Source organism: Coptis chinensis, chromosome 2, assembly GCF_015680905.1.
Source record: "Coptis chinensis isolate HL-2020 chromosome 2, ASM1568090v1, whole genome shotgun sequence".
NCBI classification, from domain to species: Eukaryota; Viridiplantae; Streptophyta; class Magnoliopsida; order Ranunculales; family Ranunculaceae; genus Coptis; species Coptis chinensis.
In genome coordinates, this window is record NC_141457.1 from 15,936,753 (window position 1) to 15,959,612 (window position 22,860).

At 36.8% G+C, this 22,860-nt stretch overlaps 3 protein-coding genes and 1 pseudogene across 3 annotated transcripts; 2 read left to right on the forward strand and 2 right to left on the reverse strand.

The window, feature by feature from the left end:
• The first annotated feature begins 3,231 nt into the window (after positions 1 to 3,231).
• HK3 (histidine kinase 3) lies at positions 3,232 to 10,403 on the forward strand. The gene is made up of 11 exons (XM_086586157.1): positions 3,232 to 4,213; positions 4,420 to 4,689; positions 4,979 to 5,148; positions 5,679 to 5,891; positions 5,982 to 6,168; positions 6,267 to 6,318; positions 6,434 to 6,663; positions 6,780 to 6,878; positions 7,155 to 8,296; positions 8,801 to 9,163; positions 9,902 to 10,403. Exons 1-10 carry the CDS (start codon positions 3,734 to 3,736, stop codon positions 9,048 to 9,050), a joined length of 3,093 nt encoding a protein of 1,030 aa, XP_086442283.1. The 5' UTR covers positions 3,232 to 3,733; the 3' UTR covers positions 9,051 to 9,163; positions 9,902 to 10,403.
• Positions 10,404 to 10,558: 155 nt separating this feature from the next.
• On the forward strand, positions 10,559 to 13,191 carry LOC147515101 (nuclear transport factor 2A-like). The gene is made up of 2 exons (XM_086586164.1): positions 10,559 to 10,908; positions 12,886 to 13,191. The coding sequence occupies exons 1-2, from the start codon at positions 10,612 to 10,614 to the stop codon at positions 12,961 to 12,963; spliced, it is 375 nt and encodes a 124-aa protein (XP_086442290.1). The 5' UTR covers positions 10,559 to 10,611; the 3' UTR covers positions 12,964 to 13,191.
• A 2,250-nt stretch (positions 13,192 to 15,441) lies between these two features.
• On the reverse strand, positions 15,442 to 15,672 carry LOC147515102 (U2 spliceosomal RNA; annotated as a pseudogene).
• Positions 15,673 to 16,446: 774 nt separating this feature from the next.
• Positions 16,447 to 17,368, reverse strand: LOC147515103 (uncharacterized). Its single transcript, XM_086594443.1, has one exon. It carries the CDS (start codon positions 17,305 to 17,307, stop codon positions 16,603 to 16,605), a length of 705 nt encoding a protein of 234 aa, XP_086450569.1. The 5' UTR covers positions 17,308 to 17,368; the 3' UTR covers positions 16,447 to 16,602.
• Positions 17,369 to 22,860: the final 5,492 nt, after the last annotated feature.

Consider the following 22,860-nt stretch of genomic DNA (forward strand, 5'->3'; position numbering starts at 1 on the left):
ATCCAAGTGAAAGAACTATAATAATGAGGTTGGCAGGTTTCAATGTTGTTATTAGGAGCATGTCCCCATATTATATGTACAAACTTTGTCTTCTTAACGTAATGGTGAAGAGTTGTTCAGACTTAAAGGTTGGCTGTGGCCACGTGCCTACGTCCCCCTTTTGAACCATGAGTTGCTAGGGCCATACTTTGTGATTTCAAACAGGATCTTAGTATTCCATTGAATATTTTGGTTTTTAAAAAATTAATATAGCCCAATATGGGATTGGAAAATTTAAATTCGAATTTTAGTCGGAATATATTGTCATTTTAGCTTTTAGAACTGTCAAAATTCCGACTATTCCAAAAGCCATAAATATGGCTAGGGCACGTTCAAAACTTCAAATACATTTGTTTCAAAACTTGGTGGTTTGCTACTTTGCCGGGTAGGAAAGTCTGAATTACAGTGCAACTAACTTTATTATTAGATTAAAAATTTGAACTGCGAACAGCACTCGGCTTAGATTCCAAAAGACAAAAGAACGTAGCAACACACCTTAGAGATGGAGGGCGGTTTTTATCATGGAGTCTTATCTACAGCATACCAACCAACCAGCAAGAAGCCGCACTTCATCTTCTTTTGGCAAGTCTGAAATTTTTTTGGGCATCTAATGCTGAAAAACCAAAAGACGATTGTTGTTTATAGCTGAATATATTAATTAGCATTTTGTTTAAGGACATCTTTTTGTGGTAAACAAGAGTACATGACCCCGAATGGGCAAATCACAGCTTTTAGCGTGTACAAGCTGTACACTTCATCGCACTGGGATGGTGATGTCAGGACAAGGGGCAAAACTAGGGGTGCCAATGGATACCCGATTATCCGGAACCGAAACAGAATGTTTCAATTTTGGGTCTTAAAAAGTTATATTTGTTTAAAATGGGTCATTAAAAACCAAACCGATAAAGAACCGAAATCATTTAACCGAATAATAAAAAATCCGTGGGTATTTAAATCTGAATCGGAACCGATTATTATGATTTTAATATTTAAAATTTAGTATTATATTACATTTAAGATAATCAAACTCATATATTATAATATAAAATATATTTTTTACGTATAAAAGTCTATTAAATATATATAGCATAATAATAAATGTGCATTGTTAAATGTATATTTTATAACTATACGTTAAACAAGTGTATCATAGATGTTAATAATAATGTCAACGTGTATATTATGAATTAACTAATACATTTTATATTTATTAATTTATGCACGTGTATATTTAAATAGGATATACATGCTTGATATATTGTGGTACAAGCACTTATTATAAATCAATATATAATGTTCATGTTAAAAATTAGTGATGAGATGTAATTGTAAGACGCATGTACTCACATATTTGATTTAAAATACGTGTTAATATACGTGTACAAATATATCAAAGCAACAAATATATGTGATTGCACGTGTACACGATCGAGTTAATACAAGAAAACAAATATATGTGTATGCATGTAAAAAAAAAATCAAAATTATAAAGTTAGATATTTGATTATTTTAATTTATATATCAAAGGTTTAAATTATCACATGAATTGTGAATGTTTTAACGTGTATGATTGATACATATTCATAAATTGATGTAAATATGATTGTTGATATATCATTAATTATATATAAAATATTATTATGTAGAAAAAAAAAATAAAAAATTAGTGTTTAAATGATTGAAATTGTTTAATAGTCATAATAAATAATAAATACCCGAATTAGAACCGAAACCGATAAAAATCAGTGGATTTTTATGGTTTTGAATTGGGTTCTATAATTCTCATACTAAAACCGTTGAGAACCGAAACCGATAAAACCGTAAATAATAAAACCCAAAATGAAACCGTTAAGACCCGACCCAAAACTGACCCGTTGGCACCCCTAGGCAAAACAAGGAGTTCTCATATATATATATACCAATAAAAAAACCCATTTGAGAAGGTTGCACCAAAGCGACAACAAACTAAATCCTAGTATATTACGTACATACCTACACGGCAATTGCGAATGCAATTGGTCTTGTTATTGAACATGCCACACAAAAGATCAGAGCATTTGATAATCTTAAGTTTAGGAATGTCTTGCCATCCAACAACAGTTTTATTTATTTTTTCGATAAGTCACCCATTCTAGTACTAATCTCAACAATAGTCTTAAAATCTAGTAAAATTAAGTAATCTAGTAGAATTAAGTCTCCTAAAGGTCCTAAATATAATTCAATTGGCAACAATGCAACACCCCCAAAATAGGGGTGATAATTAGGTCTCTTGAGGGCCCTCAACCCGGCCCTAAAAAATGCTTGCAAAAGCCTTAAAAAAGCTGGCCCTCATAGATTTAAGGGGCGGCTCGGCCCGGCCCGACCCTCATACCTATTAGGGGCGGGCTAGAGTTTAAGTTATGAAATATGAGCCCGACCCTCATTAGGCCCTCACCAGCCCTCACTTAGCCCTCATAATTTTTGTCGTTGTTTTACATTGCATATATGTTTTATAATTTAATTATCTATGTTATATCAACTTTTTTATAATTTAAATGAAAGAGAGATATATATGTCATATAAAAACAAAGTTAACATGCAATTCTAACGTAGTAACATAGTTCAATATTGAAAGTGTAAATCTCTCATCTCTTCCACCATCTCTATATCTTATTTTATAAATATATAAAAATAAGTTTTATATCTTTAGTTGAAATTGATATACATAATCAAAAGTATAATAAAAAAAATTAAAACTACTAAAAAAAAAAGTAAATTAGTAATGTATAATTTAATTGGGCCCGGCCCGGCTCTCAAAATTGAAGGCCGAGGGACGGATAAGGGCTTGCATATTTATATCCTGACCCTATTCGACCCGGCCCTCAACACACATTAGGAGCGGGCTGACCCGGCCATTAGTCAGGAGTGCTTTTATGGTTTGAGAGTCTCGCTAGCCCATTTAACACCCCTACCCCCAATCAGTAGACAACCACCAGCCACAAAAAACCCATAGTTTTGGTAAAACAAAAATTGTACCCTGTGAGCCCACAAAACCTTTAAATATTTTTGAACTTTTCTATAAAGTGGATGGATTATGGATGACTAGTTACTCTTTTTAATTTTTTTTTTTATTCTATTTTCTTTTTTATATTATGATTTTGTCCTTTATTTTATTTATTTAATTAATAACCATTATTTTATTAGCTAAAAGATATGTTTTTGGGTGGATAGATATGTGAAGATAATGGTCTCTACTACCAGACACTTCTCTCATCATATTCTTCTTCACTTCTCTACTCTTCATTCTTTCTTGCACCTAGATTCTACTCTCTTCTTCTAGCTATCTCCTTCTTTCATCTCTCCACCACCCTCACTCATAACCCCATACTTCAAAGTCAACTTTTAACTACTCCCCACTTGCTTTTTTTATTTTTTATTTTTTATTTTTTTCAAGAATTCAAGGAACTTGAAACTAGTTTTTTCTGTCTGTTTCTTTCTTGAACTTCTCTTATTACCTCCAAAGTTTCTGTCTTTGCTCATGTTTTAAAGTTACACTCAACAGTGTAACGTGGTCTTCTTGGTAGTGCTTGTTTGAAGGTATGTTATGCTTTTGTGAACTATGTGTTGTGTGATTTGAGGTTGACCAAGTAGTTGTTAGTAGATTTTAGTACCAGTTCTACTTTGACAAAAAAGTTAGTAGTGGCTCTTGTTGTGGATGATTTATGTATATGTGTTTGAGATTGGTGTAAAAGTAGTGGGGCATCTGATATTGATGCTATGTTGTTGGATACTGTCTTTGATCTCCATGAACTGGTTCATTAGTGGTGGAATAATGGAGAAGTTTACATTTTTAAGTGGTGATAGAGGGAAGAGATGGGTGAAGTGGTTAGAAAATATATCTGGAAAAGGTTTGAAGATCCAACATCAATATTACCAGTATATCGAGTCGAAAAAAGTTGGGTGGATGAAGATTTTAGTGTTGTGGATTTGTTTTTGGGTCATTGCTTCTTTGTGGATCTTTTGGCTTATGAACTCTCAAGTTTATGAGAAGAGGAAAGAATCACTTGGAAGTATGTGTGATGAGAGAGCAAGGATGTTACAAGATCAGTTTAATGTCAGTATGAATCATATTCAGGCTTTATCTATCCTGATCTCAACTTTCCACCATGGAAAGAATCCATCTGCTATTGACCAGGTAAACACAAACTTAGCCATGAGATGAATTTTCCAGTTATAGTGTGATATTGCTATAATTCAGCTAAATTAACTATTTATTGTAGATTTTAGTGTGGAACTTCATTTTGAGAAATTTAGTTGATGTTAGTGCTAAGTTAAAAGTTATTAGTCTGTTGAACTTTGGAATCGGGTTGGCAAGGGACTAACTTGGGGGTGGGTTGACAGACCACCTTTGCTAGGTATACAGATAGAACAACATTTGAGAGACCGCTTACTAGTGGAGTTGCATATGCTGTCAAAGTACTGCATTCTGAAAGAGAAGAATTTGAGAAGCAACAAGGATGGACCATCAAGAGGATGGATAAGTTGGAGCAAACACCAGTTCAGGAGGCTGAAGTCCTGGAGCCTTCTCCTGTTCAAGAAGAATATGCCCCAGTCATCTTCGCACAGGATACCGTTTCACATGTGATTTCACTTGATATGTTTTCAGGAGAGGTTAGTTTCTACTTCTACTGCTACATGGTTTTCATGATTTCATATTTATGTTTAATCCAGATGGGTGAGAAGGTCTAAATGAACTTTATCATGATTTGTTGTGCTTTACAAGCATGTGAAAAACTCAAAAAAGTGAAGACAATTCACGATAAATCAATTGCCTTGTTTTCCTGTTTGATTATTTAGTGTTATGATTCCCATATGGTCATCTGTTTCGTTGTGTTGTAATTAAATTCAAATAATTTCCCTTTTTATGGGGAATTCTAATTTTGGGACCTTTAACTTACAGGAAGATCGAGATAATGTTTTACGTGCGAGAGCGTCTGGAAAGGGTGTTGTTACTGCTCCTTTCAGACTTTTTAAAACAAATAGGCTTGGGGTTATTCTAACTTTTGCAGTGTACAAGTCTGAACTCCCAATAAATGCAACTCCAAACGAGCTGATCCAAGCTACTGATGGGTACATGCTTATAATTTTTTTTTTTGGATTACTTTTTTGTTAGGAAATGGATAGTTCTAGATTCGTTGAATATGCAATCATTTTTAAATTTGATGGGTGATAAAAAACAGTATAACCCAACTTTGAGGATTCAATGTGTTATGCTCCCCAGTATGTCTATTTTTTTTTTGTTTTTTTCAAACTTTTATTTGATATTCCACTTGGAAGCATGGAAGCAAGTCATTGTCAATCACCTTAATTGTCTGACGCAGAGTATGTAATAGATTTAGTTAACAGATTTTGAATGGTCAATGTAACTTTTTGTAGTAAAGTATTGTATGTATGATTCGGGTCATCTACTTCTTTCTGATTAGTTTTTATGGCATGAATGAATAGTGTCTATTGGTTGAATGATCCAGATTGGGTGCTTATTGGATATTTAATATTGGATTTCACTTACTGAATGGCTTGTTATACTTTTGAAACTCTTCTTATGAGGAATAAACAACCTAATTACATAACTGATCATGTATCTATTTATTGCTGAACAGTTATCTCGGTGGAATTTTTGACATAGAATCACTAGTGGAGAAGCTGCTTCACCAGCTTGCGAGCAAACAAACCATCTTGGTCAATGTATACGATACCACTGACCCATTACATCCCATTAGCATGTATGGGTCAAATGTGACAGATGATGGTATGATCCACGTTAGCACGTTGAACTTCGGCGATCCTTTTAGAAAGCATGAGATGCGTTGCAGGTAAGTAGTAATGCTCCTTCCTGTGATAACATTTGGTCATTGATAGCGAGGACTGCTATAACATACACTTCTCGTTTGTTCTTGGAGTAGATTCAAGCAGAAGGCATCATGGCCATGGCTATCAATAATGACATCAATTGTTGTACTTGTGATCGCATTGCTTGTTGGGCATATATTTTATGCAACAGTCAATAGGATCGCAAAGGTTGAGGAGGATTGTCGTAAGATGGAGGAGCTAAAAAAGCGTGCTGAAGCAGCAGATGTTGCCAAGTCCCAGGTACATTAAGATTGAGTTTCTGAGTTCTCGTTGAAATGGTGGTTGTTCTAGTTTGTGCACTGTTCCCATACTGTTAAGGTGTTGTCCTATGTTTGCAGTTCCTTGCTACTGTATCCCATGAGATCCGAACTCCCATGAATGGTGTTCTAGGTGAGGGGTGAAAGAATTTTATGGCATTAGTCTTACTCTGCACTTCCTACTTTCGAAATTAATAATTTTGGCGACTCTTCTAAGCAAACAGAGTTTATTTTTTTACTGTTTTCAGGGATGTTGCAGATGCTCATGGACACAGAGCTTGATATAACTCAGCAAGATTATGTAAGAACTGCTCAGGGCAGTGGAGAAACTCTTGTAGCACTCATTAATGAGGTTTTAGATCAGGCCAGAATTGAATCTGGTAAGCTTGAGCTCGAGGCTGTGCGGTTTGATCTGCGTGCAATCTTGGATGATGTCTTGTCACTGTTTTCTGGAAAATCTCAGAAAAAAGGAATAGAGGTATGTAAAGCTTCCCTAATTTGGTTCTCCATGTTTCTAGCTTAACGAAGTGTTTCATTTTCTTTCAATCTCATTGAATATTTTATGATTTTTTTCAAATATGTTTCGAAGAGCAGTTGGCAGTGTACATCTCAGACGGTGTCCCTGAATCTCTAATTGGCGATCCTGGGAGATTTCGCCAAATTATCACAAATCTCATGGGAAATTCAATCAAAGTAAGTGGTACTGTTGCACCATTCTTTATGTTTGTGGATTAAGCCATTTGAAGTTCTCGTTCATAGATGGAAGGGAATATGAATAGAATGTCTTAAAAGTGAATTTTGTGGTATTGTTCTCGTTTTACGTGTCATTGTTCTTTGAATTTCCTAGCTTGTTTTTACTGTTCGTGGTATACCTCAAGGTGCATCTTAAAATCATTTTAATCAGTTGTGTAATTGTGTTGTCAGCCAATTGTCTGAGAGGTGAGAACTAATAAAATTTCATCTTCACAGTTTACGGAGAAGGGACACATCTTTGTGACTGTAAATCTTGCCGAGGAAGTTATGAGCTCAATTGGAGTTGAGACAGAAACATCGTTAAAGAATACCTTGAGTGGTTTCCCTGTGGCAGATAGGTGCCGTAGCTGGGAAGGTTTTAAAACTGTTAGCCCAGACAGTCCTATGTGTCCTCAACCAATCTCTTCCATCGTCCCCGAGCTCATTAACTTGATTGTTTCAGTTGAGGATACAGGTGCTGGGATACCTTCTGAAGCCCAATCCCGCGTTTTCACCCCATTTATGCAGGTAGGGCCATCAATTTCGCGAATTCATGGGGGCACTGGTATTGGATTGAGCATAAGCAAGTGCTTGGTTAGACTCATGAAGGGTGAGATTGGATTTGTCAGTGAACCCAATGTAGGATCCACCTTTACCTTCACTGCAGTTTTCACCTCTGGTGACTCCGACTCGAACGAGTCCAAGAACCAGCGCATTACTAAGCAGCCAAAGTCTGTGTCCTCTGAATTTCAAGGTTTAAAAGCATTAGTAGTGGACTCCAGATTAGTCCGCGCCAAGGTCACGAGGTATCACTTCCAACGGCTAGGAATTCATGTTGAAGTAGCATCTGATCTAAGTCAAGCTATCTCTCGCATGACCAGTGGGACTACAGTCATTAAAATGGTCTTGGTCGAAAAAGAAGCGTGGGAAAAAGATCCGGAGCTATCTGATCTCTTTGTGGACGAGTTTAGGAAGTATGAGAACTCCGATCCTTTGAAACTGTTTCTTTTAGCTAATTCGGTTGTCTCTTCCAAGACCACTGCTGCAAAGCCTGCCTGCTATACCCCAATGGTTATTATGAAGCCCCTTAGAGCAAGCATGTTAGCTGCATCTTTACATAGTTCCATGGGTGTTGGAAACAAGAAGACTTCCCGAAATGGGGGTCTACCTCTCCAGTCTCTTGAGTATCTGCTTCATGGTAGACAAATTTTGGTTGTAGACGACAACAAAGTGAATCTGAAAGTGGCTGCAGGTGCTTTGAAAAAGTATGGGGCTAAAGTGGAAACTGTAGACAATGGGAAAAGGGCTACTGATTTGCTTAAACCACCACATCATTTTGATGCCTGCTTCATGGATATTCAAATGCCTGAAATGGATGGGTACGTACTAGTTGTATTTTTTTTTTTGATTGGCAAGCATGTTTTAAATGAGATCAGTAACTCTTTGATGCTGGCGGGGTTCGACCCCCAGACCTCTGGTATCATCACCCAAAGATTTTACCGACTTTGCTAGTCGGTTCCTGCAAAATGTGTGGGCAGGCCTGTTTTTAAAGAGATCAGTAACTCAATAGTGTGTAGCGGGGTTCGAACCCCAGACCTCTGGTATCATCACCCAAAAGTTTTACCAACTAAGCTAGAAGGCACTTACAAATAATGTGTGGGCAAGCTTGTTTTTAAAGAGATTAGTAACTCAATAGTGTGTAGTGGGGTTCGAACCCCAAACCTCTAGTATCATCATCCAAAGGTTTTACCAACTAAGCTAGAAGGCACTTACGTACTAGTTGTATTCGACCGCCATACCCTTAATAGTTTGTACTGTGCAGTTGTTGCGTTACGTAAATTTTGGATTAACCATTTTAAGTAGTTATATTTTCATCTCTCCAGGTTTGAAGCTACAAAAAGGATTCGAGATGGGGAACAAAATGTCAATGACCGTATCCTACGTGGAGAGGAACCTGTTGAAGCTTATGAAAACATTTCAAATTGGCATGTGCCTATTCTGGCCATGACTGCGGACGTGATCCAAGCTACTCATGAGGAGTGCTTAAAGTATGGGATGGATGGATATGTGTCAAAACCATTTGATCACCAACAGTTGTATCGGGAAGTTGCAAGATTTCTCAAATCAGCTTAGATGCACAACCAGTTGACAGTACTGAAAGTGGGTCTTGTCGAGGATACTAGCTGATTGATTGTTGCCCTGGACACGTTGTGATGCTACACCCTCCATTCATGTTGTTCCAAAGAGTAAGTTTCTTTCTTAGCTTTATCAGATTTATTCCTTCTACCCTCCAAAGGAGATCTTCATGGGAAAAACTGAAAACCTAATGTTTTGCTGTGTGAGCTGTTAGATAGCCTTCCATGTAAGGTAGGTTCACTTCCTCTATGTGCTCTCTATGATTCTGCACTATTCAAAGGCATATCGTTTAAAAACTTTGATTCTTTTCACGCACAACTGCTGAGTAAAAGTACGATTTTGTTACTATAGTCTGAACAAAGTTTTGAATATCCATCAGAGCATCATGTAGTTTTGAAAAATCATTGACTGCACCTGTTTGAGGGTGTGTATGGCATTCACAAAATCCGTGCTATTGGAGTTGTAGATCAGTGAACAGAGGTAACTGTTAGTTTGAGATTTAGTTAGGTAATTTGTGCATCTGTCATGGTGATGCGCAATTACATGTTAGGTTGGCTAGAAATCACAAGTCCAGCACATCCATTGAACTTGTCTGAGTTGCAATTTTAGTTATGAATTTCACTTTGAGAATCACTGCTGACTTAGCTGGTATATTGAATTGTAGATGACCTGTCGGCTGTAGTATATTGACTTGGAAAAAATAATAGGCTGCGGCATAGTGGCGGTTTTTAGCTATTTGGCTTATTGTAGTTGGACAAGAATAACTTTTGTTTCAGACTTCAAAATGTCATTAAGTTATCCCTTTATACATTGTAAGTGACAATTATTTGTCTCTTTGCTTCTTACAGGGAAGGTACTTGGTTGTCAAGACTTGGAAAGAGTTTGGATGTGCAAAATTCCGTTTGGATGAATCTTGGTTGTTTACCTTCCCAAATGATCACATAACTATTGCCAAGCAAATTGAGGTTGCATTAGGGTTTTCGTAGGTTGAGAGTAGCATAGGAACATAGAGCAGCAGCATTCATAGAAGAGCACCCGAATTACCACTGTTTAGATATGTACATAATGATTTGGGATCATCGGTTGCGTAAGAACAGTGATGTTATTATGGCAGACTTGCAACAACTGATAGAAGATTGGAGTCAGAACGCTTGCGGACCTTACTAATTCTTTGCTTTCATTCTGTGAAAATGAAATTGTATTATATGGATAAGCTTAGTATAATAATAGAAAATGCCTAGTCCGTACCACTAATGTAGTATAGACAGAGAAGATGCCCTTTGTAATTTTCTTTATTCAATGACATATATTATTGTAAATCTATTTATAAATATGTCTTCACATGCTGTACATCTGTAGCAATTCCCATTTATTTTTATCTCCTCCTGGCCCAAAGATTTTATGCTGTAAATTTCTTAAGGGCCCAAGCCCATCAATGTAATTGGGCCGAAGCCCACAAAACATCGGGCCCATCAATTCTCTATATAAATAGGCACAACTCATAAGTCAAATCACACCTTTTCATTGTTAAGAAAAAAAAAATTATTATTTAGTCTCGATGGATCCAGACGGAGTAGCGAAGCAGTTTGTGGACCATTACTACACGACATTCGATGCAAATCGAACGGGATTAGGAAATTTATATCAAGAATCATCCATGTTAACATTTGAAGGACAGAAAATCCAAGGGTCAACAAACATTGTTGCTAAACTGACGAGTTTACCCTTCCAACAATGTAAACATTCTATTACTACTGTTGATTGTCAACCTTCTGGCCCTGCTAATGGTATGCTTGTTTTTGTTAGTGGTAATCTTCAACTTTCTGGTGAACAACATACTTTGAAGTTCAGTCAGGTATTTTATTTATTTATTTATTTATTTATTTGCGATTAAGCGTCTTTTATGGCTGTTCTATTTAGTGTTTAATGGATCAACCAGCCTAGTTTATAACATATCTTGATAAGAAGATATTGGAAACCTTAGCTGGCCTTGACCTAAAGGAAGAGAGTAAGAGACTAATCTCAACAACCTAGTCTCTTCTTGAAGGAAATAGAATGACTCAAGGGGAGAAGATAAGCTAAAAGGAAGGGTATTTCGTTTCCAAACTCGTTATTGAAAAATGAGGAATTTATTGAGTTGTACAAGGAGCTTTTTGAAAAACACTATTTTCGGAGTTGAACATTAAGAAGATGAATTTTTTTCAGATATTTAGGAAGGAGACAAAGGTATTATAGTGAAAAAGTAAAATGTTACGTTATAAAAAAAGAGGGAGGAGAGTCAGACATAGGATATTAGTCGGGAAGGTTGCTTTTCCATGGTTCATTATATGTTATTGTTCAAGGATCAACAAAAGATTTCTTTAAATCATCTTACTCATATCAGAATGTTGGAATGTTCTAAAAGCTAACAGTGATGAAGTGGCATGCCTTAGTTCAAATTGTGGATGATTTCTTTAGGCATCTAGTATCTTTGATTTGAGATGATTTCCTTAGGCATTTATTATCTTTGATTTGAAATTGTGTCCAGACTTCTGGTTGATCTTGCTATGCCTAGTAGGCCCATGATAGGACTTAGGAGGACTGAAGATGGAGATTGCCTACCATTAAAAAAAAAGATGAACAGAAAAAAATTGAGGGTGAATTTGGGTGTAAGGTGAACCATACAAATTTATGAGAGAGAGGAAGCAAGTACACAAGGCCGGCCCTGAACTTTGAGGGGCCCAAGGCGAGTTTTTTAAAATGGGCCTATATTATTGAGAAAAAAAATAAGTCTTTTATGCAAGGGGTCGTGGGCCAATGTTTGAGTGGACTGGATTGCACATAATTTGATTGGACTGAACAGCCTTTAGCCTTTTACATGTGGTCTAGTGGGTATAAGATTATACTTGGGGGCCCACATTTTGACCAACAAGCTGGGGGCCCTAGGCGTCTGCCTAGTTGGCCTGCCCTTAGAGGGCTGGCTCTGCAAGTACACCTAGTTAGGAGGGGAGGGGATGTACTGAAGTTGCGCAATAAAAGGAGAAACGAAAAGAGAAAACAACTAGATGAGGTTCCTAAACCCCATACCATTTTGTAATTGACTACACCTAGCCAGGAGCCGGTGCCCCAACCGACCAACCCAACACACACACCAAGACACATGCACCACCGCCTCCTCAAACACACACACACACACAAAGAAAATAAAAGAAAAGAAAGGAACCCCGATGTAGGTCTACAAAATACTGATTAGCTCAGGCAGTGGGGGTGCCAAAAGGAGGGGGGAGAACAGATCTCCTTGTATGCCCTGGGAGTTCGCCTGGCACTTGTTACGACCACTGTCTGTTTGGTATATTTTCATGCCTCTGGTTTATTAAAGTAAATACCTATTTTTAGGCGTTAAATTGTGGAGACTTGTCCATCCAATTTGGGTGTTGTGGAGATTAAGGAACAATAAGATCTTTCGTCATAGGGAAACTCCGCCTGCTCAAGCTGTCTTGGAGGTGAAATCTTTCTTTTGGTATTGGCTCGCCATTTATCCAGAGTAAGGATTATAGGTTTAGGGACTTGGTTCTCCATTGGGAATTTCTTATAACTGGCGACTAATTAGTTTTGTGCCCATTCTTGAGGGTGCACTGTTTTTGGTAATGCTGTGTTGTTATAGGTGAGGCTCTCTCTCACTCCCTTTGTACTGTCTATACTATTATTATATTTCAATTTCAATAAAATTAACTTATTAAAAAAGAAACAAACTTTCTCTAAGATTCACATTTTATTTATACCTTGCGATCTGGCTATCGGTTTTATAATTTTTCTTTCATATGCTCATACTTTTTTTATTTATTTTTATCAGATGTTCCATTTGATGCCGACAGCTCCTCAAGGAAATTTCTTTGTTTTGAATGATATATTCCGGCTGAACTATGCATGAAAAGTTTTGTGGGCGTCTGAAATGGAGGGGTTAGACTTGGCAAAAGAAATTAGATCAAGTTTGATTTTCAAAGTTTTTAGTTGGTACTTGTTAGACTTGACAAAAGAAGATTGGGTTTATGTTGTTTATTGTTTGTTTCTAGTTTTCCATTTTCAGATTGTCAGTAACTTGATGCAGTGAAAAGAGGTAAGAAATGAATCTTCTAGTTTGTGCGTTGAGAACGCTAAAGCCTCATCTCCACTTTCTTGCTTCTTTGTTTTGTGTTCTTACAAATTGATCATAGACTGAATTTGAAAGTATGATAGTACAAGGCAATGGTGGTACAAAACCATTGGGGCGCGGTAGTGCCATATGGCGCTCACAGAGGACATTCACTTAAAAACAATTGTTTTGTTTTCTTCCCCGAGTAGAAAGTTAAAAGGGTGATCGACTTCGAGGAAAGTGAAATGGTTGATAATGTTTTATATATTTATCTATGTGCGTTCATCATTTAAATGTGATTAGGTATACAATCTTTCAGCTGAATTAGTCACTTAAATTATCCTTAAGCAAGTTTTGACTAAGCAAATTCTGGCCTGCAAATTATTATTGACAAAGCTTTCATTAACTAATTACTTGGACAGATACATGTCATGCGAATATGCGATCTACTTTCAGGATGCAAATTTTTTGATCGCTTTAGAGCAAGTCCAATGGTGGTTATATGGGTTGCTAAAGACAAATATAGTACTCCCAAGTCTCCAACAATAAAAATGTCATCTCCAACAATAAAAATGTCATTTCAATGGGGATGTTAAAAAGGTCTTAAAATTTGGAAGGAGTAAAAAATTCAGTTAAAGTTAAGACTTTTGGTAGTTACTATAATAAGTTTGGGAGAGAGATGATATAGTTTCTGCCGTTTGTGTGTTAAATTTCGATGGACGGCAGAAACTGTACCGTCCGTCCAAAAAAATTTGCCGGGAAACAACATCCTTCTCCATCTCCAACAATATAAAAAATTTGCCGGGAAACAACATCCTTCTCCATCTCCAACAATATAAAACTTTAAAAATGGACAGGATATGGAATTGGTTATCGAGAACGCTCGCGACTAGCACTGTCCTTCCTATCACACCGTCCACTAACTCTTACACAACGGTAAACCATGCTCTTGGTGTCCCTATATCATCATTACTATCTTCAAGTGGCATATAGTTCATTCAATTCCCGTTTACAGTGGACTACTAGTTACACCCTTTCTGCCATAAGGTTGAGGAATCCGGTTACTGTAGAAAACCATATTGACGCATCTCCATCTACTTCGTCGTCTCCTAGTCGCACTTGCACTTCAATTTCCGATCATGTAAAGTGCCGTATAGGCCATCCTCCTTTCTTATGGTATGACAAGCTACTGTCAATGTCATTTGCTGTGCTGGTTGGGCTTCTAGGTGTCACATATGAAAATGTTGGGGACTATTGCGTTCCAGCAAAAACTTTCACTTCCAATCCTATGTTTTATTTCATTTTCATTACCTTGGTTGCTGTATCTTTCATGGCTTGCCTTATCGGAATCTGGTTCCGTGGAATGCATAGAAGGATTAGCGCATGTCTTTCTCTATTCACTTCTATCACTTTTGCCATTGCCTTGTCCATTTACTTGTGGGCTCTTCTGCCCAAAAACTTGAAGTACGTTGCATATCTTTTGTTGTTTATTGATTTGTCTCGTGTTAATATATGTGTGTGTACGCAAGGATAAGAAGCAGCACCCCCACAACTCTACTGACATAGCTACTACTGCTAGGTATAAAGCATGTGTTAGTTACTAGCTTCTAACTTTTACTGTTGAATAAATGAGAATAGCTACTATTGAATAGATTATTATCTGGTAATACCTGATTTCACAGGACAAGACGTCCAGATTGAAGCTGTCTAGCTATCCAAAATTAGCCACCGTTGGTATGTAGGAAAGTTGACCAAATATTTAGAGAACCTTATACCTTATACTCTTATAGTCTTATAGCACACACACCCATAGCATTTCTAGACACTAGCTGTACATGTGATGTCGAGGTTCTTGATCTGTAGGTTCACTCAATCAGACTAAACATCTTTTGGTCCTTGTGCAGTTGTGCTACCAAGGTATTAAGTAAATTACGTAATTAACGCAATCTTTCCCTGATCATTGGTGTACTTCAACTTGAGGTTGCCCTTGGACTTGCCAAATTTGTTCAACTCCTCAAACAGATATGTCGGCCAACTCGTATGTCAAAAAGTGTGCAATTAAAATTGGGTTTTAAACAGTGCCCTTTTCAAGGAGATTTATGGATGCAACTCTTGAGTTATTTTCTAGTTAGTTAGATCATCTAGTACGTACCATAGGGTGGGTCAATCTGGTATAAATGTGGTAGTAGCAGTGTGCATTCCAAATAAAACCAACGAAAACGATTAGGTTGAAAACGCACAAAAGCCTAAACAAAATTGAATCAAACTTTCCGATTGATTTGGTGAGGCGAGCCAGGCCTATGCAACACATAGTCGACTCTAATTTAATATCGTGCGAGGCAAGGCCCCTCATATCAGATATCCTACCTATATTAATATCCGTTTCTCCCAAGATGCTCATAGTGAGCCATATCAGCAAAGTTTTTAAAATAGTCGGGCTGCATGGCTAGTTATATAGATAAGAACAGATACTACACTTGATCTTAGCCAAAAAACCGAGAAAAGTATGTTTTGTATACCATCTCAAATCTGCTTTTATAACCACTTTTGTTTTGCTGCACTATGTAGCTGGTCGATATGGGATAGAGCTGATTTCACTAAGGACTTTAATAAAGGTTGTACACAACCATTTGATGAACCAAAAAATTATTAGTTGGATAATTTTTTACAATGACCACATTTCCAAATTAAGTTCAGTTAGCAAAGTGCATTCTGATTAAAGTGTCCATTATTACATCATATATTTCATGAAGGAAGCTAAGTAATTTACCAATAATGTAGCTCTCTTTTAGGATCTTCTAATGTATGGCATCACAGGCCACCGAGCGTTATATCTAGATATATCGAATTTTACTCAAGCCAAGGAATGAATTGAAACTCAATAAGGGAGGATCCATACGGGAGAAGCCAACCTCTTACTGACGAGATTACATTCCGAAACCTTGTCCTGGAAGTCAGAGCATCTTAACTCTATAGCCAGAGCAAAAGAACATGAACAACAAATTTTGAAAAGAGTACGTATTAATGGTTAAGAAACAACCTAAAAAGAGATGGCTATAGAAAGGCGTGTGCTAAGATTATTACAGTTTATCTCGGGGTCTGTTTGATTGAATGGTAAACCTGTTTTTTTTTGTTGAGAATCTTCTTGAGATAGGGGCATAACAAGCGAGTTTTTATTACCACCTCCAAGAAAAATTTGGCATGCCTATGCTACTTTTCCACGAAAAGTGCCTTAAGATAAAATAAACAGAGAAGCATTTTGAAATAAGTCTCTCGGAATCTTGTGCGTTCATAAAATTAATAGAGATAAAAACCTTAGAATCCTTGAGCAACTGAGCATAATAAATAAGCACGTCCTAGATTTCTAATAACAAAAAGAGCACGATATGTAACGATATAATTAGAAATGGATCAGTCTAGGATAGGATATTATTAGAGTCAGTTTGGACCAGTTGCCTTAGCCAGCGGGGACTTGGGAGGGAGTGATGTTGTTGGTGTCATGGGAGGGAGTGCTGTTGTTGGTGTCTTGGTAGGTGTTTCGCTTCCGAGTTTGGTGCAGTAGGTCTTGACCAATGGAGGGAAGTAAGGATTGAAAGGAAATACTTTTGGCCAGCAATCGTTATCAATGGCATTGATAGCTCTGCAACATGCTGGACCGAGTAGGCGAACTTGGAAGCTGAAGAAAGAGGTAACGACCTCATTCAAGCACCCTTCGGTCTTCTGGAGCGACGCTATACATGTTCCGACGTCTGGGATTAACCCAAATGTATTCAGAGATGCATCTTCAAGTTTGGAACCAGTTTGAGCAGATGAAGCTGTTAAGGCCGCCTTGGCGCCCGACTGAACATTAGCACAATATTGCCTGAGCAAAGGAGGAAACAAAGGGCTGAAGGGGAACATTGCTGGCCAACAACTCGTACGAATTTCTTTGATGGCATTACAACAAGCAGGACCAAGTAAGCCTACTCGACCACTGAGAAAAGAGGTGAAAATTTCTGGCACGCATCCATCAACATTTAGGAAAGACGACCAGCATTTTGTGATATCATGAATTGGATTTGGGGGTACAACTAACTGGGCTATTGTAGGAGAGATCACTGATATTGCTACACATGCTACCATCAATGAAACCTTCAAAGACATTTTGTTCAATCCTGATTGTGGTTTGCTCCCCCAGCTGCTACTACTTTCTGTATTTGAGCGAGACGGGGGTATTAAGTAGAACCAAAGGTTAGTAACATACATACTTCTTGAAACGTACGTTTGCTTTTATACTCTTTCCTTTAGTGTATTCTACTGTAACCTTTATTCAATATATGCTAGTACTTAAAACTAGAGGAGATAAAAGAAAAAAACTGAAGGTAGCATTACGCGCATGTATATTACCAAAAGCAGGTCTGCATCTAATATAATTAAAAATTTATTTAATATCATTTATTATACAGTAACCTAACATTAACAACCCAGAGAAAAAATTCGCTCATAGGAGCTTAGTTAATTAAAATCTAACTAAAATTTTATTATGTTCTCTCTACAAATCATTCCATTTTTCTCTCCACAAATCTTTTATTTTTTTTTGTGTTTCCATAAAAAGAAAAGAAAATATTAATTTCAATTAAAAATTGAAAAGTTGCACTACAAAATTATATTATCAAAAAAGAAGCAACATAAAATTAAAAATTTATATACAATTTTTAATTTTTAATTTGAAATTAATAATTTATTTTCTTTTTATATGAAAAAAAAGGATTTGTGTAGAAAATAACCTTATATAATAAAATAAAAACTACACTCAACTTTATGAAGAAACTCTTAAATTTTATCATAACTCTTTTAAAAAAAGAGTAAATGCAATTATAAATTGCAACTTTATTACAACCAAAAATACTGATGATAATAGCCAACACAATAAATTTGAGAAATTCGCGGGCTGTAATTAAATGAAGGAGAAGCCCTTGAAAAATCCGCAACACAAAATCAATAATTTATGTACAAATTTTTAATTTTTAATTGAAATTAATAATTTCTTTTCCTTTTTTAATAGAAACACAGAAAAAATGAAAAATTTGTTGAGAGAAAAATTGAATGATTTGGAGAGAGAATAAAACAATAATTGGTTAGATTTTAATTAACTATAGTTAATCAATAGTTAACAAGATGGTAGATGTGTGGTGGATGAGACTTTTCGCTCCTAAGCGCCTAGTAGCGATTTTTTTTTCAACAATCCATTGGTAATCCCAAAAACTCTCACATTGCCGCTCTCGTACCCAACGGCAACCAAGACAGCATTTCAAAACATAGTTGCCGCTCTCGTACCCAACGACAATCATGGCAGCATTTCAGAACATAGTCAGCTATCATGGAGAAGTGAAGTTTGCCATCCGAAGTATATACCGTTAGTTCCTTCAGCGTATGCTTTGACATTGTGCGACATTGGAAGAGAGGATCAGAATTTAAAAACAGTGAGTAAAGATGATGACCAGCAAATCAAGAGCCGAGAGCTCAACTTTCTTTCTGAGTCGAGATTGTTTGAAGCACGTCCTTCACAAGTAACACTGCCAGAATGCTACTGATATCTTCCAACCGTGCATCATGTTGAGCAAGTCTGATGTAGAAATGGTGCTAAGCTAGTAACTAATTAATGTTCTATCGGATTAACGATCATCATAATCAACTAGAAAATCCAGTAGTGAAATCAAACAGTACAGTGGAAACTGAAAATAGGAACTTCCAAAATACTAGATATTCCATATGATTGTGTTACAAAAACCTCCACATTATATACAACACACAAGCAAGAATTTAACAGTAAACCTGATCACCAGCATATATACATCAATGAATACTACAAGCTAGTATTGAATTCCTAACGAAATAAAGGCTAACAGTTATTTCATGAAACTCCCAACATATACAATTCGTCGTCATCAGTTTCAATTCCATGTCAGCACTGACTTGCAAAATTACTTCTGATTCCCTTGCATGGCGACTTGATTCTGCCTGCATAAGAACTTGTGTGATAAAAAAGGTGAAATCACAAAAAAACTTAAACCAAAATATAAAAGACAAAAGCACTGGGATAAATATATATAGACATCTCCTGAAAACAATTAATATTTTCAATTGATTTGGTGAGGTGAGTGTATGAACCCCTTTCATACACACTAATCTTACATGTCTCCACTCCTCGGTTTCATACTGAAGATGAGAAATAATCGCCATTTGAATTGATCAACTGAACCCTTTTGGGTTGTCTACGCACCCCCGAGCCATTCTCGGAGGATCAAGCTGTGCCGTAGTTCTCCTCTTTTCCTTCTCCCCCTCCTTCTCCTCTCCTCTTTATAACTCCTTATCTCTTTCTAACTTCTTCTCTTTTCTGGTTCGTTGATCTCCCTTTCATCTTGTGTCCACTACCTCTCCATATGCCGCCTAGGTCCCCTAGCAGTTAGGGTTCCACAGACCTGATATACTGCAGTATGTTCTTTCTTTCTATTTCCCATCCGGCCCACTTGCCACATATAACCTCTCATGTCACGAATATGACCACTACAGATGCCCCCTCTCGGGTCCGTCGATGAAGACGGTGGACCTGAGAAGACCTTGACCTCTCCTGTACTCGTACTTGAATTCTAAATCTGCGCAGTACCATAGGACTTGATCTCACGTTTTTTGTGCATTCCTCTTACACTAGCCGGATATTGCAAAGCATATCCGCAAAGGGCTCATCCCCCTGCAGTCTCTGGCAGTTGGGGGCAGCTCAGTTTGCCCCCAGGTTGATTCCACGAAGGTTCATCCCACTACCATTCTACGAAGGGTCTCTTCCCCTTGGCACTCACTATTCACAATCCATCATCATGCCCACGAAGGGTCTCAACCCAGCTATCAACTCTTCTTTATAGAACTCACTACTAAGCCCACGGAGGGTCTATTCCCTTTCGCTCTCACTCTTCAAACTCAACATATTGCCCGTGAAGGGTCTCATCCCCTTCTCCTCGACGCTCTGTAAAACTCCACATCATGTTTGCGAAAGGCTCATCCCCTCCATTTCTCTTTTGTAGAACTCAACAATATATCCGCGAATGATCTCAACCCCTTCGCTCTCATTCGTAATACTCAACCTCTCCGTAAGGGTCTCATCCACTACTAAAAAAAAAGGTTTTTATCTCGGTTCTAAAATTAGCCTTATCTCGGTTCTGCTGATAAGAGAGATAATATGTCCTGTAATTTAGGTACTAACTCTGAGTATAAATCTGTTATCTCGCCTCTTACTTAACCGAGATAAAATATATGGATTTTACCACTGGTGGATAGGAACTGATATAATAGAAAATTTCATTTATCTCACCATTGTGGAACGGATATAATAGGAAATTTCATTTATCTCACCATTCTAGAACTGATATAATAGGAAATTTAATTTATCTCACATTGAACTGATATAATTGATATTAAACCAAATATCTCGGCACTAAAATGATATAATAGCTATTATACCAAATATCTCGGAATAAATTAAAGAAAACAAAAATCCCAAAAAAACATAGAAGTCCAAAAAAAATTGAACTCCCGCTCTACAGTACTCTCTAGCTCAGGAATATCACGAACTCACGATAATGGCAACTGCCGTTCTAATCCCAAGTATCTCGCTCTCTGCTATCTCTTCGTGTATTTTTAATCCCAACTATCTCGCTCTCCACTATATATCTCTTCGTGTATTTTTAATCCCAGCTATCTCGCTCTCCACTATCCATGTATTTTGCCCTCTCTTCACCTCTCGCACCAACGACTCAGAAACAAGTTCCACTACCCATTTCAACTCCACAGCAATTCAACAATTCTTCTGGGTTTTCAGGTACTAAAATGATCTTAGATTAAGCTAGGAGATTATATAGTGTTCAAAACTAGCCAGATTTTTGAAAATTCATGTATAAATAAGTTAGTGCCTAACCTTTATAAACTGATTTGCAGTTTTTCCATTAGCTATTCATTCCTTGTTAAAACAAATTGGATCTGAGGAGGTTCTGGTCGTCCTGCCTCAACTTGATTTGCTTTTGAGCAGGTATATTACTCTTATCTTTTTTCAGATAAGGCCTTCTTGTACGTAGCGAGCTTTTTTCTTGTATCTATGACTATATCAAGCTAGTGCTATTATTTAAGGTAACGTGATTGCACACAAATAGCTGATGAGAGTATGAGACCAAATAGATTCTTCCGATTAACCAGAATTGAACTTATTCCGCTGGCTGGCTTGTCTTCATTATTTAAAATAAGAATCATTCATTCTATTTCCAGTTCGTCTGTGCCTTTTCCTTGGTATTTGAACTCGCAGTTTCTGTAACACCCACTGGAGTTAAGAATAGATCCAGCCTGTAGTATTAGAACAAATAAATAGCTATCGATAAGCTTGTTAACGAGTTGCCCTCCATAAGACGAAACGAACTTTGTGTCTAATAACATGATTAACAGAAACATTGGCTGCTAGTGGAAGCAATGAGGCATTGATGTACAAATGGTCGGTCGCCTGATAATTTAGAGTTCTGGCCACCCAAAGTCAAATACTACTTTTAAGTGTCGAAAGCTACCTTTTGCACAACCCCCTAGTCTTCTTATGTGGTCTTGGTAAATTGCATTTTGCTTGGTAATTCATAGCTTTGCAATCTATGTTACTTTATTGCAATCTGTTAAAATTGCAACCCTCATAAGTTTAGCTTTCAGGGTAGACTTTTGCCCTTGCAACTTGGTTTTACGTAAGTTGAGAATGCAAGGTTTTCGTCATGAAATTTTGTATTTGGGTAGTAGAACCATTTGATATCCTTTCTCAATTGTAAATAGGTTCACTCTTGTTTTTTCAGCTTGTTTATTGCCATTGTTATATCCTGAGTAGTGAATTAGCGGCTAAACATTTTATTTATTTATTTGCAGATCTTTTATCACTTCCCAAATTTTGTTAGAATCGAATTGGACAAGAGAAGGTCCTGATTGCTTTGCTCCAACTTGGGTTGCTTTTAGAGTTGGTACACTTCTATCTTCTTTATCTGATTAAGTTTAATCTTTTTGGGTTAACCTTTGTTCATGTGTATATGACTTTATCAATTTTGTTTTGTGTACATGAGTGTGAGGAAACATGTTTTCTATTATGCACCTTTGTTTTGGATAGTACAACCATTTTTTATTGGTCAATAGTCCATACATTTATAGTTTTAGTTGTTACCGCTTAAAATGTTGCACTATTGAATTCAAGTATTGTTACTTTTATTGTGTATGCATGAATATCTATTAATTCATAAGTTAACTTTGATTCTCATAGCATAGGTTTTACTTTCAATGATGTTGATATATAGTTTTACCTAAAAAAGAGGAAAACCTGTTTTTGTACGCCTAGTTAAGCTATAAAATGAAGAAGTAACATGGTTACGCATGAATTCTAGTTTGTTCACCTCGTTATTTGTCTCAGATGTATTAAATAGCTAGTACCGAGCAACCCCTGACCATATAATACGTAGCATTATTAATGTTTTATTAGAAATAAAGACTGGTCATGTAGTGTTCTTGTTAGATTTCATATCTGGCATATTCGTGGGGGATTAAAAAATGCCTTTTGATTACTTTGTTAACTGAACAATACTGTTTACATTCAGATTACTCTTTGACACATTCAAAATGGATAAGGGTTGGATGTCCAAGGATAAGTTATCT